Source organism: Pseudopipra pipra, chromosome 3 (genome assembly GCF_036250125.1).
Source record: "Pseudopipra pipra isolate bDixPip1 chromosome 3, bDixPip1.hap1, whole genome shotgun sequence".
NCBI classification, from domain to species: domain Eukaryota; kingdom Metazoa; phylum Chordata; class Aves; order Passeriformes; family Pipridae; genus Pseudopipra; species Pseudopipra pipra.
This window is the reverse complement of record NC_087551.1, coordinates 39,905,472-39,924,530: the sequence shown is the minus strand read 5'-3', so window position 1 is coordinate 39,924,530 and position 19,059 is coordinate 39,905,472. Positions and strand designations below refer to the sequence as shown.

The window sequence follows — 19,059 nt, the reverse complement described above, 5'->3', positions numbered from 1 at the left end:
AAAGTACATATTCAATACATGTATGTGTAGAATGTTTACATACATACATACACAAGCAGATATCTGCCTTTTTTTTTTTCTAATGCCCTGACAATCATTAAATCTCTAGCTCTAGCCCTAGTGATTGAATAGTCTTGATAAAATAAGACACCTGGGAAACTCAAAAGCTCTGCAGCTCAAATATCTTTCAATACATTACTTAGTTCCTGGTAACCTAAACACAACACAGTTGGCATTATCAGTCATTTATACTGTTTCAGATCTTATAAAACCCCATAAGAAGTGAGAACATTTGAGATCACTCTATTAGATAGACTGGTATTATAAAACTGAAGAAAAGATACACAACCTCCAGACTGTTGCCTTCGTTAATAACATTTTTACCTGTTCTATAAGTACAGTGGCATTTCTCTCCTTCTGGCTGATGATTTTCAGGCAGCTTCGGAATACATGAGCAAGCACATCTAAACTTGCATTACCAGCTGAGAGTAAGTTTAATTCTAACATGCAAATTTCAGGATACATTAATTCTCCTTGATTGATGTTTTCAGTTAGGTCATTAAAATAACCTGAAGGACCTGGTTCTCCCTTTGTGTCTGCTCCTGGAAAAAAAACCAAAAAACAAAAAACCAAAACACTTGTCTTACTGAAACTTACTCAGCTGAACACAGATTACACGATTTAAGCAGAACATTCAAGGACGTACTTCCTTCAACCTTCTCATAAAGTCCAAACCAAAAGTAGTCACTACCCTATAAGAAGTTAGCATAATCTTCTATTCTTCTTCAGATTTTCCTATTTTGCTGCTAACACAGAAGGGCGAGTTTCTCCCATTACATGCTCTTAAACTATGTGCCTTCATTTCTTGGGAACTGAACACACAGTAATGGTGAAATATGCAATGCATGAAACATGACAGTAAAATCATTGTAACAGAGCCTCAAATTTCTATACAATACTCTGAGCCTGCCAAGAAAGGACATAAATTTAAATTATTTTTTGTTAAAAGTTTTGGGGAAGCAGTTTAGTTATTTAACTCAGAAAATGCATGACAGAATATCTGCATAATAACCAAAAAAGAAAAGCATAAGCATCTCCTGTTACATGTGGAAGAGAGTTTAAAACACATTACTTAAAAATATTTGGTACAAGTTTCATACCAATGTTTCATGAAAGTATTTCAGATGAAATTTTTAATTCAGAAATGCTTTTACAATGTTATCTATCTATTCATAAGGCCTAGTCATGCAGGTAAAAAGCAACAGTTTAATGCAGTTCTATTAATCTATTCATACCAGAATGGAAGCATCCAGATGTGTTCAGCACAAAAGAAAAAAATTAATTCATGTTTAAAATTAATTACACAAACAGAATACAGCAAGATATGGATACATCAATTGTTGAATGAATATAAAGGGATATGTTGTATAACAAGGAAGCAATCACAAATCAAATGAAGCACGTGATTGGGAAAAGCCAGCATGGATTCACCAAGGCCAAATCATGCTTGACAAACTTGATTGCTTTCTACAACCAAATAACCTGTTTGGTTGATGTGGAACGGGCAGTGGACATTGTCTATCTAGATTTCTCCAAGGCTTTCAACAGTTTCCCACAGCCTTCTCTTAGAGAAACTGTGTTAGGGTCAAGAGAAACTGATGTGTTAGGGTCGAGACAAGGGGTCTGTGCGGTGGGTGGGCACTGGCTGTCCAGCTGCACCCACAGGGTGGTGGTAAATGGCTCCTTTTCAAACTGGCAGCTGTCACAAGTGGAGTCCCCTGGGGATTGATATCACCTCAAAGCTGTTTAATGTCTTCATAAGTGATCCGTCAAGTCTATTTCGATGGAGTTTGCCGATGATACCAAACTGAGTGGGGAAATGAACGCCTGGGCTACAGGAAGACCTTGACAGGCTGTAAGAGTGGGCTGACAAGAACCTTATGAAATTAAACAAGGACAAATGTAAGGTCTTGCACATGGGAAAATATAATCCACGAGTGCAGCACAGGCTTGGATCTGCCCAGCTGTGGAGCAGCTCTGTGGCAAGGGACTTGGGTGTCCCAGTAGACAGCAAGCTCAGTATCAGTAAACAGTGTGCTGCTGCAACAGAAAAAGCCATCAGGGTGCTGGGCTGCAAAGGCGTCACCAACAGGGGTAAAGAAATCATTATCCCACTCTGCTTAGTGCTTGTCAGGCCTCACCTTGAAAGCTCTGTTCAGTTTTGGTAACCACTACGCAAAACACGTGGGAGGAAAGGTTGAGAAAACTGGGTTTGTTCAGCCTTGGGAAAAGGCAGCTTAGAGAAGACCTTATCACCACGTTCTGGTTTTTAAAAGGTGCCTACAAAGATGAAGACCCTTGTTTTCCAAGGAGTCACGCAGACAAAAGTTAATGGGTAATGGGTTCATGTTACTCTCACGGAGATTCCATATGGACACAAGAGGAAAGCTTTCCACAATGAGAACAATCAGTCATTGGTATAATCTCCCCAGGGAAGTGGTGGATTCCCCAACATCGGACAATGAAGATTCAGATGGAAAGGGTGCCAGGCTATCTTGTCTTGACCATGCTGTTGCCAAAAAAGCTTGGACCAGGTGATCCTTGAGGTCCCTTCCAACCTAGTATTCTATAATATAATTAGATTATTTAGTTTTCACTGGAGAGTTACAATTCTAAATAAAAAAAATTTGAGCATTGAATTTCAAACAAAGTAATAAACATCTTTGGAGCTCCTAGACCACGATAATATATTTGAGCAGCATGACTTTAGAGCAAAAGTCACATAAACAAAAGACAACCAAGACAACAGTTTCTGCAACACTCAGTAAGAATATTCATCATCTTTCTAACTGTAACTGCATCATACTGAAAGCAAAAAAAGTTGTTATTTCCATCTGTTAAATGTATCTAATGCTTGCCCCGTTTTGGTACATTTCAAAAGTCAAACTTTGCTATGTCGCAAAGACAGCTTTCTATATTAAGAAAGTTCACATTTACCTTCATCCTTGGTTTCACTATCATCAGAGTTACTTTCGCTATCTGCTTCATATCCTTCCTCTTCAGCAAAAACTTTAAGACTACAGCATTGTGATTCTTCAGTTTCTTCGGAAATTTCTCCAGGTTGTGACACAGACTCCCTTTCAGTGTAATGGGTCTGTACAATACATCAAGTAAATAGATTATCATTGGTCAGAAGAAAAAATATCTTTGGATCAGAAAAGCAAATAATTTAGAACCTTAGAAATGACTATTTTCTCCAAGCCCATCAGCAAAATAAATTAATCATATACTTTCAAGAAACTTGAGATACGTTAAGAATACTTCATTCTTACATAAAAAACTGAATCTGCAAAGATGGATTTTTCATATTAACTATCTGATCAAAGTTTTAGCAAGCAGGTGGCCAATGCATTAAAAATAACCATGTTTCCAAAATCACTATCACCATCAATGTGCACCTTGATGTTCACTCTAAGGTGATAAGGTCACTCAACATCCCTGTTTGAAGCTCTTCGAGAGTTTGTCACACTGTTGTGAGATGAAAGAGTAAAGAGAACATCAGGTTGACTGAGCTTGCCACTGTTTGGAGCATGGCTCATTTCTGAACAGTAAATGTGGGGACCATATCAATAAGCAGCATTTCACTTACATATGAGAAGCAGAGAATTCATCCTCAGCTGCCACAGTAATCAAAAGATATATAACATTTCCTATTGAGTTTAAAAAGACCTAAACAACAAAAACCCAGGAAAATCTTGCATTATTCACAGTTAGACCCGTTAGTTGGTGTTTCATACCTTCTCAATTTTTTCTTCAGAATGATCAAGATCAGCAGAAAAAGTGCCCAATGCAACACGAAGCAGTGAATCAAACAGAGGCTTTGCCAAGTCAGTTTCTATCACTTTTGATTGAGCAAGCTGCTCTCTTATTTCAAGTAAGATATCATCCACACAGGTATTCTGTGTTTTGGGGGAGACAAACATTTTGATTCATGTTACTATGTTTTGGCTAACAGAAGTAGCCTAGTATTTTCATTTAAGAACTTCTCCTTCCACCTACATTAATCTAACTTCTCAGCTAAAACCATCACACTTCATTCAGTCTCTTGAAAAAAAGAAATATTCATCTTATTTGTCACAGAGATTTAAATGGAATCTGCACTCTGAAAAAATCTGGCAAAATGCTGTTATCTAAAATTTGCAGGTAAAAGCACTGTTTCAAAAATAAATGACCTTGAAACAGTTTCAGGTACATAGTGTGCATTCAAATCACACAACATTACTAGAAGTGAATAAGTCAGAGGGTGACATGTCCAAGATCACAAAACTTGCAAGCAGTCCAGACAGAACTCCAGTTTTCAGTTCTCTCTTGTACTTAATGCCTCCTGCTTTTGTAACAAACTGCCAAATAAAATTCAAGATAGCAATTAAAACATTAAAGCAATGTGAAGTTGTCTTCTGTGAATTAACAACTTTTTGTGGAACACTGAATTAGTTCACCTCTATGGCTTAAGTAATATTTTTTTTCAGGTGTCTTTTCAGTACCTGTGCCCTGCAATACTCCTCTTTCTCAAGCACCATGCTGTGCTCAGAACTTTGATCAAAAACTGTGTTACTATGTATAATCTTGCCTACACAGCTTTCCTGCAGCATCCCTGTCACACACATTATCCACTGAATACTCTTTTCAAAAGAGTACCACTCAAAAGGACCACTACTCCAACTACTAAGCACATGATTTAACTGTATACTTTCAGTTCTACGGAAAATATGGTACTGTAAGAAAAGCGTAAGTTTTTTCTCCTCTCTACAAGAACTAAATTCCTGTTAAAATATTATTGTACGTAACAAATATGAGCAAAGTAAGCTAAGGGAAGCTGCATAGTACCTGGTGAAACATCTCCACTTCCATCTTCTGCATGTTACTTGCACTGTGTAGACAGATGGTCAGCAGAGCTTCTAGGAGTCTGATACCGTGAAGTGCCCACTCAGCCTCTTCTCTTAAAGAAGTCTTTATCCCTTCAAGATTGGCAACTGAAATAACTGAGGAGTGTTCCCTACTCAAAGAGCTGTCACAGCAGACAGAGTCAGGCACCAGCTGTTCCACACCAGCAAGACTGCCAGAATTATCAAGCTCCAATTGTGTCACCTCTCTGCTTTTAGCCAGCTGAACAGAATCATCCTTGTTGAGAAGCTCAGTACGAGGACTCCCATGTGAACTTCTGCTGCTTTCACTCAATACTCTCTCCCTCTTTTCTTGCTCCTTTTCCTTAATTTTTCCAAGTTTTTGAATTATCAGAATTAGTAACCTATGGCATGCTTCAAAGCCTCCAAGTCTATGGAACTGTCTCTGGAAAACAGAACTATACAAATAGATGCAACGACACATGGACCAAATATCTGCAGCCCTATGAATATGTTCCAGTGAGGGCAAAGTAAGGCTTTCCAGTGACAGATATGGCAACTTGTGGCCTAATGGCTCACTAGCTGTACTATCATATCCTGACGTATCTTCAGAGTCATTAGCTGAATCCAGATCACCATCTGCTTCTTTACTCACGCATAAAAAAGCAACACAGAGGAACAGGTTTATTGTGTTGACATGAATGTCTTGGCTCACAAACTTTTTCTTTTTTGGGTAGGCCTCTTTCAAGCCAGCATAAAACTTGCTCAGGCTTTGAGGAATCTCTGAAACAGCATGCTGGCTACAAAGGGAAGCAGGTAAGTCAGACGTAGATTCCTTTTGTTCGCCATTCAGGCCTTCCAGTTCTGGCGTTGCTTGGTCTTTCTGCTCATCACCAAGGCAGAGTATCAAAGTCTCCAACACTTTCAAAGAATGGCTTCTTAATGTATCTAAGTAATTTAACTCAATCATTTGACTCACTCCATTACAACTCAGAAACAAGTCTCTAATTACCCTGCAAGATAAAGCATAAAAGTTACCTTATAAATCAGCCACAAATTCATGTAGTTCACTAATTGCTGTAAATTACTGTAAATTAAAGAGAGGATGAACTTGTTCACTGTAGTCTAGAATCTCAAGTAAGCATCATTCAACTAGTAGTGGAAAACTCAACTTTTTTTGTAAGATATGATGAAAGAAATACCTCCCTCTAAAATCTAGACCACAAACATGTATGATGTTCAAAACATTAAAAGCGTTTAACTTTATTTATGACATTTGCTCTTTCGTGGTACTTCCCCCCCAGCTTTTTCTTAGCAACTGGAGCTAGTAAATATTTTTGTAAATTTCTCTGTTCTGTCATTTCACCAGAAAGCAGAGATTCCTTCTCAAAATTGAAGACATTTTCCTAGCTATATCTTAGTTGTGTGGATGATGTATTTCAGATAGAATTCAGGAATACCTTTCAAGCACAACTTGTTGTGCAATTGTGTTATGCCAACATGTCAATGCCAAAAAAGTTTTTGTATATTTGTTTCCAAGTCTATTTTTCCTTTTTTTTACTCCCCAAGTATTTACGCTAAGTTCATACAAAATTTGGAGTAAGGATCTGTAAGCTTTTTAGCATACTACATTTGCTTTTAGACATCTACCTTACTTACCTCTCATCTCCTTCTCACAGGATCAGCTTTTACTCTAACCAAGTTACTCTAGAATCAAATCAATCATTTACTTGTATATTCCCATCTTTAAGCCAGTAAGAAAAAGGATATTTTAAACTCCTTTTTAAAATCTAAACTTAACTCCTCCTGCCTCTTTGCCACTAAGTGCACTTTCAAAAATTAATAGCTACTGATACAGTGTAGACTAGGATAGAAGTAAAATTGTATCAGACAATCCCTTTACATAAACTGGAATACTAGTCTAATCTTTGTAATTGTTTTGGATGACCCCCACTAAATTCATTTCAGGAGTCCAACAGAAATAAAATCAGAATCTTTCCTGGACAAAAGGACACATTCATATTTTAAAAAAACTTCCATATATTGTATTAAAACATTATGGCATCAATTCAACAATAAATAGAAAGTTACTATTTCATGCCTTGGAAGAATGTTTGTTGTGTTTTTGTGTTCTGGGATTGGTTTTGTTTTGTTTCTCAACTATGTTAAAATGAACAGGATTTTGTAAATTAGAAAATAGTTATTTCAGGACAGGTAAACATCAAGACTTATTTTGAAAGATGGTATAGTAACCATTCTAGAAGGAAAAGGGAAACAGAAAACTAAGTAGTCTAATTCCCACAGAAAAATGACATATCAGTCTGTTCAACATTCCTGACTAATTTTAGCATGTGGAATGAAGAGGCAGAGAGCATGTCACATTGGACAAAGATTTTTATTGGTTTCTACACACTTTGGCTTATTAAAGACCATAATTCATGAGTAGAGCACCCTCACTTTCTATGGTTTATGGATCTAGGCATATATCTTATGTTACTCAAGCATTTACCTTGTTGCCACCTGCAATATCCAAACACTGCCTAGAGTCCAAATAAAATTTATGTTCTGATCAGTAACAAATATACAAAGCTACGTATGTAATTAGCATGCTTTCCAATAATAAACAGAAAATCAACCAACCTGGATTTAAGCAACACGGGGAGCATCTGCAAATAAACCTGAAGTACTTCAGAAGGCAAATCCTGGCTATGGTAACTGCATGTGTGTTTATCAGCTGTACTTAGTCCAAGTTCTTGTTGAGCATGGCAAGCTAGCTCAACTCCTCTCTGAAGCACGGGATTATAGATACAGTTATATAGTTTCCACTGGACCACTACATTTCCCTTTTGAATTAAGTGGCAAATATGGCTTGCAATCTGTGTGCCACGTAGCTTGTCTTCTTCAAAAACAATGTCCTGATAAGCCTCCAATGCATGCCATCTCAACAACATATCTTCAGATCCAGTGCTAGGCAGAATTCCCTGAACTCTGCAAGAGGAACTAGATGCAAGAGTAGCATCACTAGAGTTGCCCTGCAAGGCATCTTCCAGCTGAGCGAGTTGATCACAGTCAACAGTACATATATTGCATGATGCCTGTATAATTTTTTGAGATACTTCTGCTCCACCCAGTTGATCCAATATAAACTTGTTAAGGATGTTCAGTATGTGCTGCTGAAAGTTTTTTAATATTGGTAACTTGGAAGCATGGAGCAGTGGGACAATGACAGACTTTGGATCCATACAACAACATATTCCTACATTATGTACACCCGAGAGAATCTCAACACAGGTACTGCTCAAAGAAACTCGTTGCAACAAATGCAAACACTGGTGTGCACAAACAGCAATGCAACAGCATCTCTCAGGATAATGAACTTCTCCATCAGAAATTTCAAAAGGGTTTTTGGAAGTTTGGTTTTTAAAAGCAGATACAGAGAGCCCAGAAAGATCTCTGTGGTGATTCATGAAGTGAGAGTACTCACATCGTCTGTGCCGCTTTCTTGTACACATTGATTGATGGAGCTGCTCTGATTTCACCTTTTTGACAGTGCTGATTATTTTCATGATACTGTTGATTAGAGTTTTCAGATGCTCTGAGGCTTCCCCAGGTACTCCCTCATTCTTTATACAGAGCCATTCCATTTGAAGCACTGTTATTTCAAATAGCTTAAATCCCTGATGCTGTATGAACTCATGAACCAGATCTATAGCTTGGCTAAAGTAGAATGGATTGGAGGCTGCACTTTGTAGGCAACAGATCAAAATCTGCAAGGTGCCTTTTATAACCTCAGGTAGAAGCAAGGTTCTGTGACGATATCTAGAAAATATGTAGTCATCCTGAACTGGCTGTTGTAGTGTTTTCTCATAACCTGGAGAAAAAGGACCAGGTTGCTTTTCCAAGGAAATTCTGATTTTTAATGCTGCTTTAAGTAAGTCTGTTAAATTTTTTCGTAAATTGTCAGGCATTGTTTCTGTATTGCTAATGTCTAAAGCCATAAGATGCAGCACTGTTCGAAAGAGCATCCTTTGGATCAGAGCCACAGGTTCTTCTGTCCACCCTGCAGAAACTACTTCATTTTCTCTGTTACTACTTACATTGCAACAGTCTCCAAATCCTGATAAGAACTCTGTTAATGTGGGCACCACACTGGCTGAAAGAGCAGAGCTGTGATTCAAAGTAATATCAAATTTGCACACTTTCTCTAAGAGAGACAGTAAGACACGGCATAAGTCAAAAGGAGAGTTATCCTTGTTGCTCTCAGAAGTTCCTGCAGCTGGCTCATTCAAAGTCTCTGGGTTTAGCTCATGTGCTGGAATAATTTTGCTGGAATTTTCTACGTTAGGGGCATTGGTATTAGAATTTGGTACCACTTCCACAGGTAGGCGATCACTTCTATCTACAAGGTAGTTGTCCCTAACAGGATATGTTAAAAAAGGCTGCAGTAACTGTGAGTGTCTGTGTTTTGTTATTACAGTAGTCTTTTCATCAGAATTTCCTTCGGAATCTGAAGTGGACAGCTGAGATCTTCTTGCATCTCGCACAGAGTAACGATGGGTGGTTTTGCGCAGACGTCCACTTTTTCGAGATCGAAGATTTAGCTTTACAGAAGTCTGAAGAGATGAATGAATGCTTCCATCTAAGTTTAGTTTTTCCTGAGTAGATTTCACAGAACTTGTATTATTCTCTTTGGTCAGGCATATGTCTACTGTGAAGGGTATATTAAAATCTGTTGGAAAAAAGACAACAAAAGAACATTAAAGAAACATTATAATACGTAAAGCATTTTTCCTAATTCTATAGTTAAATACTTCCAGATCAAAAACATGCAACAAATTTATATCTTAAGTCATGGTTTTGCATATACGTATGTCAGACATTTTTAATATAAAACAGGCAGCAACAACTCATGTTTAGGAGTCATACTAGGTATTTTAGAAGCCTAGACAAATTAGTTTATTTCCCACATAGGGTTAGACAAAAATGTGCTAGAGGGTTTCCTAAAACTTTTTGTTGGCACAACAATTCCATTCTCAAAAAGAAGCATACTAGTGGTAATAAAAAAAATATATTTCTCTACTTAGAAACAGCGCAGATCGTCAAGTATACAGACCTCAGTCTTTACTTCAGTATTACTTATTCCAAATACAAGAAGCAGAAATAAAAGTAGGAAATTTTAAATAGTCAAGGACAAGAGGGAGATGGAAAGGAATAATGTTTAGGATGCTGAATATTCCTACAAAAGCCAAGACAAAAAAACCCCCAACTTTCAAGTACGCAGTATAAAATAGCAAATATGAAATTTAAATCTGATTCAATGGACAAGAAGATTTTTAAGAATAAAATGCGAGTACTACCAGTTCATTTGTATCAGTAAACTCAAACTATCAAAAAAGGAAGCAGAGAAACAACTCCGTATGTGCTTGGATTAAGTCCAGTGTTATTTTTCAGTAGTGACAGAACCGTAACTGGATGCTTTGGGCAGTAAAATAACTAGCATAAAACAACTGCAAGCATCCATCATCCAGTAAATTCAGTATTTAGAAAAATGTGATAGCTAACAATAACAGCCCCCACCCCCCCAAAACCCTAGAATCCCACCTAATAGCTAAAAACATCTGAAATCAAGCTGAAAGAAAAGATGTTTCCATGTGCAAGCCTTGTTGTTTCAAAAACCATAGTTGTGATACATAAGAAACATCATCTGCTTTAAAGGCAGGAAATTAACCAGGAGTACTTTACCAAATGAAAGATATTCCCTGCACAGAAAGAAAAAACCTGCCTAATACCAGAGGATTTGTTTCAGTCAAGAAAAAAAAAAAGAGTACTTAGTGCACAACTGGATACATCATGTTTACTGTATCAATGGGAAGAGAACGTAATTTGTAGAGTAGAAACTTCACATTCTGCAATGTATAAACCACAACATCTTAAAACCTATTTACACAACAGCATTTTAAACTAACCCTGGAAAAGCCACTAAGCTCTTGTAGGATAACCAAAACATTTCTTTAATTCCATCATGCTTACAGGAGCATGAGAGAACGATGCAACTGAGAAAGCAGGAAAGCTTATTATATAAAAGCTCTATGCAACTGGCACTCCAAGTCTACAAACATTAACAAAAGCCTCAATTCGCAGGAGTTTCCAACAGCAAAAAACACTGGGAGAGCTTCAGATAAGAATCCTTAGGAACTCCCTCAAGCAGTCAGGTAACTTTATTTATTTCATTCTCTTTGCTTCATCCTCTGGGAGGGAAAAGAATGCATCAGACAAATGTAAGATCCCAAATGAAAAAACCCAAAATCACTGACATTTCCTTGTTCAGTTTTTCCACAGAGTTCAATTCATATAATCCTTTTCATTTCTTTAATTCACTTTAAACTGACTGTTTGGCAGTTGAACCCTTGTGATTTGATTGCTCAATTAGCATATCAGTTTGACACAGAACATGACGTTTTCTAAAGAATCAAGCCTAGTTCTGTTCATAGTCATCTAGTCATCATTATTCCTTTTTTTCCAGGGCCTGACTTCCTGATAACACTGCACTTCTTTCATATTCTCTTATCCACTGCTTGGCTTTAAGCTTATTCTCTATTTCCAATTTCTTCAATTTCACAAGAAAAAGTTTGCCTCATCCTGTCTTTAATGTCAACAGGTATCACTTTTTTGTTTTTTAAAAAAAAAAAAATCATTATATTTTCCCTTTCTACTCGTCATGAAACCCTTTGCATTAGAAATATCATATACTTTCAAATCTCTTTTCCCCCCAAATCACATGAAAAGAAGAAAAATCTCAACATCGAGCTCAGCTACACAGTAACATAAGCATTACCTTTCACATTGATCAAAAGCCTTTACCTTCTCTGCATTATTTTTATCTTCCTTGTATGCTGATAGGACACTGGTATTTTTGAACTTAAATTCTCTGCAGAATCCACATCTTCATTCCATGTTAGAGCATATGTACTACAATGGGCTACTCTTTGGTAGAGAGTCCTGAACTCTGTAGTAATGCACAAACTACTTCCTTTAGGTGCTTAATACTGTAAATGATAAAACATACCTATTGCTTTTTCTTCTTGAACAGGGATTTTCCACACCAATGGCAGAAGTGACAGAAGGAGGGTCAGAAGTTCTTCTCGACATGTCAGCTCCTATGTTAGGAACAAAATAAAAAGTAAGATCTTGTACTTTTAAAAAAATAGATTAACCTTCTTTATTTTACCAAGCTATTCAGTTCCTATGTCTCTCTGCTGTTTTAAGCACTGAAAAAAAGACCTAACTGCAGAGTGCTATAATCATTAACTAGAGCCAGTCAGAAAGCATCCAAGATATTTATTACACCTCTGCAACTGTTTCTATACAAAGCTCTTCTAATCCCTCTTGTTGAAAGAACTTAAAGAAGAAAACGAGAAAAATCAAAGGCACAGAACTTGTTGATTTAATCAAAACCAACATGAAGCCCAAGATGAGTTTGAAATTTCTTCTGAAAATACAACTTTGAAGAATTTTATTTTGAAAGTTTCTGCTTTCTCCAAAGTGACATTCTTAAGCAACTGAAAAAAGGTTTACATTTATAACTGATCTTATTGATTTACAACACAAAGGCAAAATTTTATGAGAGGAAAGAGAGAAGGTTACTCAATTTAGAAAAACCCTTAAACAGAATAACCAGTAAAAATCTTCCCTCCTTTTGGGATTCTAACACTTATGCACTAAGAATTTCAATGCAGAGAAGAATCACAGAAGGCACAGAATTCAACCAATTCCTTTATGGAGTGCTTTGCAGCAAAATCAGAATGATTTCAGCCCTAAAGGTCAAAAATTTCAAAACCAAAACGCTGATTTGAGCATTTTGGCACTTGATATCATTCAGGGACATGCAATTGAAGCAACATCCTTCTCCAAAAACTCGAGGTAACAATGAAATGTAAGTGTATGGAGAAAAGCAACTTCAATAGTTTTTTTATAAATAAATATATAAATAACAAATATATACAGTTATATATATAGTAATAGAGATAGCTCTACAGTTATTTCTCTATATATGTAATAGCTGTATTTTTCTGATAAGGCTATCAATTTAAATGAAAATTTAAAAATAAAATTTAAAACTATTGATACAGTACAATTAAGACCTGAAAACAAAGCTTTTTCAAAGTCATTCTCCCAACTCTCTTCTACTAGGGTATTCTCAGCAAGACAAATTAATTGGGAGTGGGAATGAGCAATGCAGCATTCAAAGCATAATAATGAGGCTGGAAAAAGGCAAAATATTAACTTCAAATTTCAGTGGTACACTTCAAAAAAATTTACTTTCCTCATTTCTCCCTGCCTTTAAAAAAATCCTCAGGAAATACTTGCTGAATTGCAGATGCTACAAGCTTTTTTGTCCCCTTCTAATTCAGAAATGGGTTTTTATTGGAGGGGAGGCACATGGAATCCCCCAATTCCTTCTTACATGAAAGCCAGCTGTTTTTCCAACAGCTCTGGTCCTGAAGCATCTATTAACAGCAACTATGTAGAACTCAAGTGACATCTAAAAACCCACAGTTATGTATAACTGTAGTCTTGTGGATTTGCTGTTTAGACAGTGCACCTACTGAAAGCCAGAACCAAACCAGAAGATCAAACTGTAGTCTTAGCACAGGTCACCTCATGAAGGAAAATCAAGCATACAAGATGAATTTCACCAGCAATAACAGCTGACTCCACTTAAGAAAAGGGCTGAATAAACTCAGCAAGGATTCACTTGGTTCATTATGTTTAAATACTGGGATCTGCAGTTTCAAAGCACATCTCAGCCAAGCAATTGCTTAGTATCTATCCCACAGTGTTGAAGAGGAAGAAAAGGAAAAAGACAACAAAGAAATGGACATCTGCAGCTACAGGGACATGTGCTAGACTTTCTATATAAAAAATAGTATAAACTGATCATGTCTTCTAAAATACTTTCTGTTTTGAGCTGAAGCTACAATATATTTACTTTATATTATGTCCAAGACCAAGTTACTTAAAGAAAAAAATATGTCTCATGGCCCAAAAAAACAAAATAAAGAAAATAAAAGGAGTATATTTTAATTTTATTTTACTGCCTTAAACCAGGAGTACCTTCTCAAATTAAAAACCGTCAGTTTGTACTGCAGTAATAAACACTCATTTCTCTTGAAACTTATAATCTATTTCTTCTTTCTACCCAGCTACTGCACTTGAGCTTTACACATGCCTTTTTGATGGTTGCTAAACATTTGACTATCAGCTGGCAAATAGGTATATGATTACCTAATTTTTCTGTTCCTGCTGAAGGACAGAATACTACTGCAACATATATTTTTGAACTTATGGTCTTTCCAATTAACTCATGCACTCTTCCATAAGAAGGAAGGAAAACCAGCACCAAGAACAACATAAGCCAGACAAATCCACACAGTCAAAGCTGAATATAAAAATTATAACCAGTTAAGAAAAGCTACTACCTGATCAATAGTTGAGTTCAGAGTGGTAAGCAAAATAAACCCACGGCCTTGAACTAAGTATTGTCCCAGTGCTGCCATATGAGTTTCCTCTTCTTCATCTTCCCTGGCTTCTGTCCTCTGTACCACTGCATTGCACAGTCTGTTGACATCAGACAAGAATTCCCGTGCCAGTGAGTTACTGGCACTGCTCATGTCTGAGCTGTAAGTAGAGGAAAGCACAGAAATTAACTCCATCAGAAAACACATTCCTTATGGAAAAAAGACTGGGGGAAAGAAGGGAGCATTTCTTCCCTGTATCTCACTCCCTCCAAAGACAGTGTCTGTAGAACTGAGGAGTCAGTATACCAATGTAGGGTGGAAGGGAATGGAAAGAACAAAATTAAAGAATTTATCTCAGTGAAACTTTAGATAACAGCCCATGACCCCAAACACTGACTTTATCAAGTAAAAGCCTGTGGCAGAGCATTCCCTCCTACTGCACAAATGAAAGCTAATGACTTCGTTCCAGCTCTTCTTGTCAGCACTAGTCTACAGAGAAACATTTAAATCAAACAAGACAAGAAACGTAAGACTCAGCTGTATAAAACTCAAGAGGATCATTGAAGAAAGCAAAACAAAATAAGAATCAGTGATGTCAACTATGGAAACAAGGTCATTTAATATTTGGAAGGTTAGCTCAGTTGGGTAGAGCATGGTGCTAGTAATGCCAAGGTTGTGGGTTTGATCCCTGTATGGGCCATCCACTGAAGAGTTGGACTTCATGATCCATGTGGGTCCCTTCCAACTCAGAATATTCTGTGATCCGTGAATCCACATAAACCCCACTTAGTGAATGCTAAATAAGACCTTGGAAGCCAAAGCAAGTTCATTTGCACTAATGGTATAGAAAGTTCCTTTTAGTAGCAAAACTGCAAACACTTATAATAACATTCATTGTGGAAGTAACAGAAACATTCTTACCAGAATCACTCTGCCAGCTTAGCACATTTATCTTCTATCTGGGAAAAAAAGCAAATATGTTCTGGAAATATCACTCTTGGTTCACCTGTTTTTAAAAACAGAAAAATATATCATGATTAATGTGCACTTCGTTTTTAAAAACTCATTTTATGATAGTTATTTGAAGCTTATGAAGAGTTCTTGATGGTTTTTTTTAGCTTTAAATCTCTAGTTTTCACTTTTAGCTTATGCTTGTGCACAACAGATATTCTATAATAGAGAAAATAATTGGGCATATGAGAAGTTAACATAATAAAGTTCATTAGTTTTAAAATGTAAAATGAGCTAGGTATGCAAGTTTAAATAGTTTCCCTCTAGAAAGAGTATGAATTAGTGATTACTACATGCATACATAATATCTGAAGAACTTGCAGCTCTAGGTGCAAGTGATAGATAGTAGGAGAAAGTGAATTATGCAGTCAGGTGGTGATGTAAATGCATTTTAAATCTGTCCTTCTAGTCTGTCCTGACAGATTACCAATCTTTATTACATTAAGCACTGGGAAAGATGTAGTTAATAAAAATTGGAAATTACCAATGGCAAACTTATCAACTGGAAATTTATCATTAGGAATACAAAGGGTAGTAACCAAGAAAAGCCTCAAAAACATTCAACTACAAAGGTCTCTAGGTAAGCAACCAGAAGACATTTATTACATCCACCAAAACAGATGGGGATAGGAAAAGAAGAAAAAAGACTAAAATTTTAGTATTCTCAGATGGCAAGTAAATAAGGACTTCAACTTCAAATTACATGAAAGTCTTCCTTAAGAAGACAAACACCATAGGTTCCCCAGGCAAGCTCCCAGTAATAGTCCTCCCTTTGAGTGCTAGGAAACATGTTTCATCCACAGCCTCACAAAAAAACAACTTATTGTTTCAGCTAATATTCAAAATTTATTGAAATAGTTTAAGCAGTTAGTGGTTCTGCAGTTGCACCAGACTACTAGAAAATGTAGAAATATGCTGTCCATTATGTTTTAGTGTCCTTCCAGTTGAAGCTTCAGTCTCCAGGTTTCCTGCATTGCTTGCATTATTACATGGATTTAACATACATTACCATATTCTACCAAAAGGGTGGATTCCCAACGTCAGTAGTAAGATAAAGTATTATTTTTTTGCCTTTAATGCAAAGATATTAAGCATGTCTTCTTAACACAATAATTCCTTACCCATTCTGTGTTAAATTAAGATGCTCTCATTTTACAGTACAGAAAAAAAATTGTTAAGAAATACCATGCTGGATAATGAAGGACTGCTTTTAGAAGGACTTGTTCCAACAAGTGCTAGCTAGTTCTCAGTTGTACCTATTTCTTCCTCTGCAATTAAGTTCTGAAACAGTCTGACAGCAGAAAGGTGTCTTTGGAAACAGTTTGTGATATAACCTCATTATTCAACCCACCTTGAAGCTAGAGACAAAGAACAATACAAGGAGAACAGAATTAATTAAGAAGCTTCCAAAAAAAGCTGCCAATGGACAGACAACCTTCTTCCCTTTTGTATTTGCTTCCTGACAAGTGATTTTAGCACTTAAAGAACATTATTTTTAAAGATGAACTCAGTGAACAACTTGCCCTGCTGACGATGTAGCATAGTACACGCTCTGCAGAGGTGGGAGGGGCTGGTTGGTTGGTTTGATTTTTGATTTTATTTTTTTTTAATCCACCCCACTCTAAGGTGTCAGCTTGCTCGTCACCCTTCTGTTGTAGATTGTGATATGCTGACATTACACCCAACACAGCATAGAATTTCATCTCCAAGAAAGTATGTCAGGCAACTTGTTTTAAGTAGGATCTACTCTACTGCAGCATTTTTCTTTTGTTTCAAGTGACACCTCTTTAACTGCTGTGGTGCCTGGCAATATGGAAGCTGATGCTACACAACCCCCTGTACTTTAAACTTCAGAGATGTTACTTTAACAAGGGAAAAATCCCAAAACCTAAATATCACACACGAACTAAGCCATATGAGAGCAGAAAGAAACCTACTAGAATGCTGTGTACAGTTCCAATGGGATGTTTGCAGTGTTATAGTTCTGGAATACACTGTGTGTCAGGGCTTTACATAGCCAGCCCTAAAAAAACCCCAAAAACCAAAATATCACATTCTTAAATTCCATTTCACTCACTAGAAGTTTATCATCGTATTTCATAAAAATCACCTCTACTACATAGTATTTATTTATAAAAGGAAAAAAAACCACAAATCAAAACAGCCATGAATGATCTGACATTCTCCTATAATGTGCCCTTTTCATGCCCATCCTTCCATCATCCTCATAATTCAACCTGTATCACATCTTCCCTCTGGCCCCTTCCTGCACCAACTCTCAAAGGAGTTATTTTCTGTTTGCAGTTGTGGTGGAAATCAATTTCCTGCACCTGAAACTTGTATTTTCTCTGAACTTCTTTCCATTTTAATGAAGTTGCTCATCAACTCAGCATCTTAAAGCGTAAGGCTGCCTTGTACTTACTTCAGTGGGCTTCAAAAGAACTTAATCTTAAGATCAATTTAGCAATCTTGAATACTGAATCAATTATATAGTAAATTTATACAGTGCTAATGATTAATGGTATTATCTCTAATGTCAGCACAATTTGTGGAAAGAAGAAAATACAACAAAAGCTTAGGGTCAGAATTAATTTTCTGTATATAAGAGTGAACTAGGCCTTTCTTTGATTATGTTTTCAGCAATGCATTTTCCAGAACAGCTTGGAATAACCAGTAATACGATAAAAAGTAGAAAGTACTAATTTGTTACAGCAACATCGTAATAAAGTACAGTACTAAGGGAAATGAAGTCAAAATTCCATTATGCTAGTTTATTACTTTCAATAACTGTTGTCCAACAGCTGCAGTGGGACTAAAGGAAAGGCAAAGCATTTGATGGTCTCCAGTTGATAAATAGCCCTAACTAGTGCTCTAATAAACCTACTTCTCCACAACTGTTTTCTTTTAAGTTTTTCTTTAATATTAATTTCATAGTCTTAGCAAAAAAAGCTACTTCTTAAACCACCTCTATTTTTTGTAAAGTAGACACCAATAAGTATCTTCAAATTGCTCATTAATAGTTACATGAGTCTAAAATAGGCATGCTACTGAGCGCTGTTCATACAGCTGCACTGTCAGGCTTGACTGTCCAACTAAAACAAGGTGATAATGTACCTAAGAAGGTATGCACAGCACATAAAAGCCACCTGCAAGCTTTAATTTCCCGTAAGTCACTATGTTATCTTCAATAAAGCAGTCTTGTCTACCAGGTTAAAGGAATATCTTACTGCACTAAAGGAGTGATAGCCAGTTTCATAAGAAAAACAAACTTACAAGAAGTTGTTTTACAGATGATGTAAAGAGAAGTGGAGAATATATAGCTACATGAAGTGGTAATTTATTTACCTTCCCTAGTTTTCTGTTTCAGGTAAGAGATAAACATTGGTCAGGCTTGGCACGGCTACAAGTCCTTTTAAGTACAAACTGTAATGAAGTTGCATTTTTAGTAGGTAATAAAATTAACACTTAAAGAACTCCTTCAGTTTCTATAAGATAAGGTATAACCAAGTTCTTTCTGGCCTCCAGTTGAAAACTTGTAGCCCTTTCACTTGTTGCCTAGAAAAAAGTATACGGGGAATACAAGTCACCACTGGCCAACAAACGCTACATTTATTTCACACAGTATT

General features: G+C 36.6%; 1 protein-coding gene across 5 annotated transcripts in view; it reads right to left on the bottom strand.

The window, feature by feature from the left end:
• The window catches only part of LYST (lysosomal trafficking regulator), an 88,751-nt gene that overhangs the window by 49,599 nt on the left and 20,093 nt on the right, over positions 1-19,059 (bottom strand). For 2 of the 5 annotated variants that reach the window (XM_064648776.1, XM_064648774.1), the window contains exons 2-9: positions 15,344-15,428; positions 14,384-14,582; positions 11,971-12,061; positions 7,545-9,633; positions 4,888-5,917; positions 3,798-3,959; positions 2,998-3,154; positions 385-602 (exon numbers count right to left, since the gene is read on the bottom strand). In XM_064648776.1, the coding sequence (XP_064504846.1) occupies positions 385-602; positions 2,998-3,154; positions 3,798-3,959; positions 4,888-5,917; positions 7,545-9,633; positions 11,971-12,061; positions 14,384-14,575 (3,939 nt within the window). In that variant the 5' untranslated portion in view covers positions 14,576-14,582; positions 15,344-15,428. Of the gene's footprint in view, positions 1-384; positions 603-2,997; positions 3,155-3,797; positions 3,960-4,887; positions 5,918-7,544; positions 9,634-11,970; positions 12,062-14,383; positions 14,583-15,343; positions 15,429-17,370; positions 17,457-19,059 lie in introns of all 5 variants that reach the window. The other 3 variants (XM_064648775.1, XM_064648778.1, XM_064648779.1) reach the window with 3 other exon arrangements.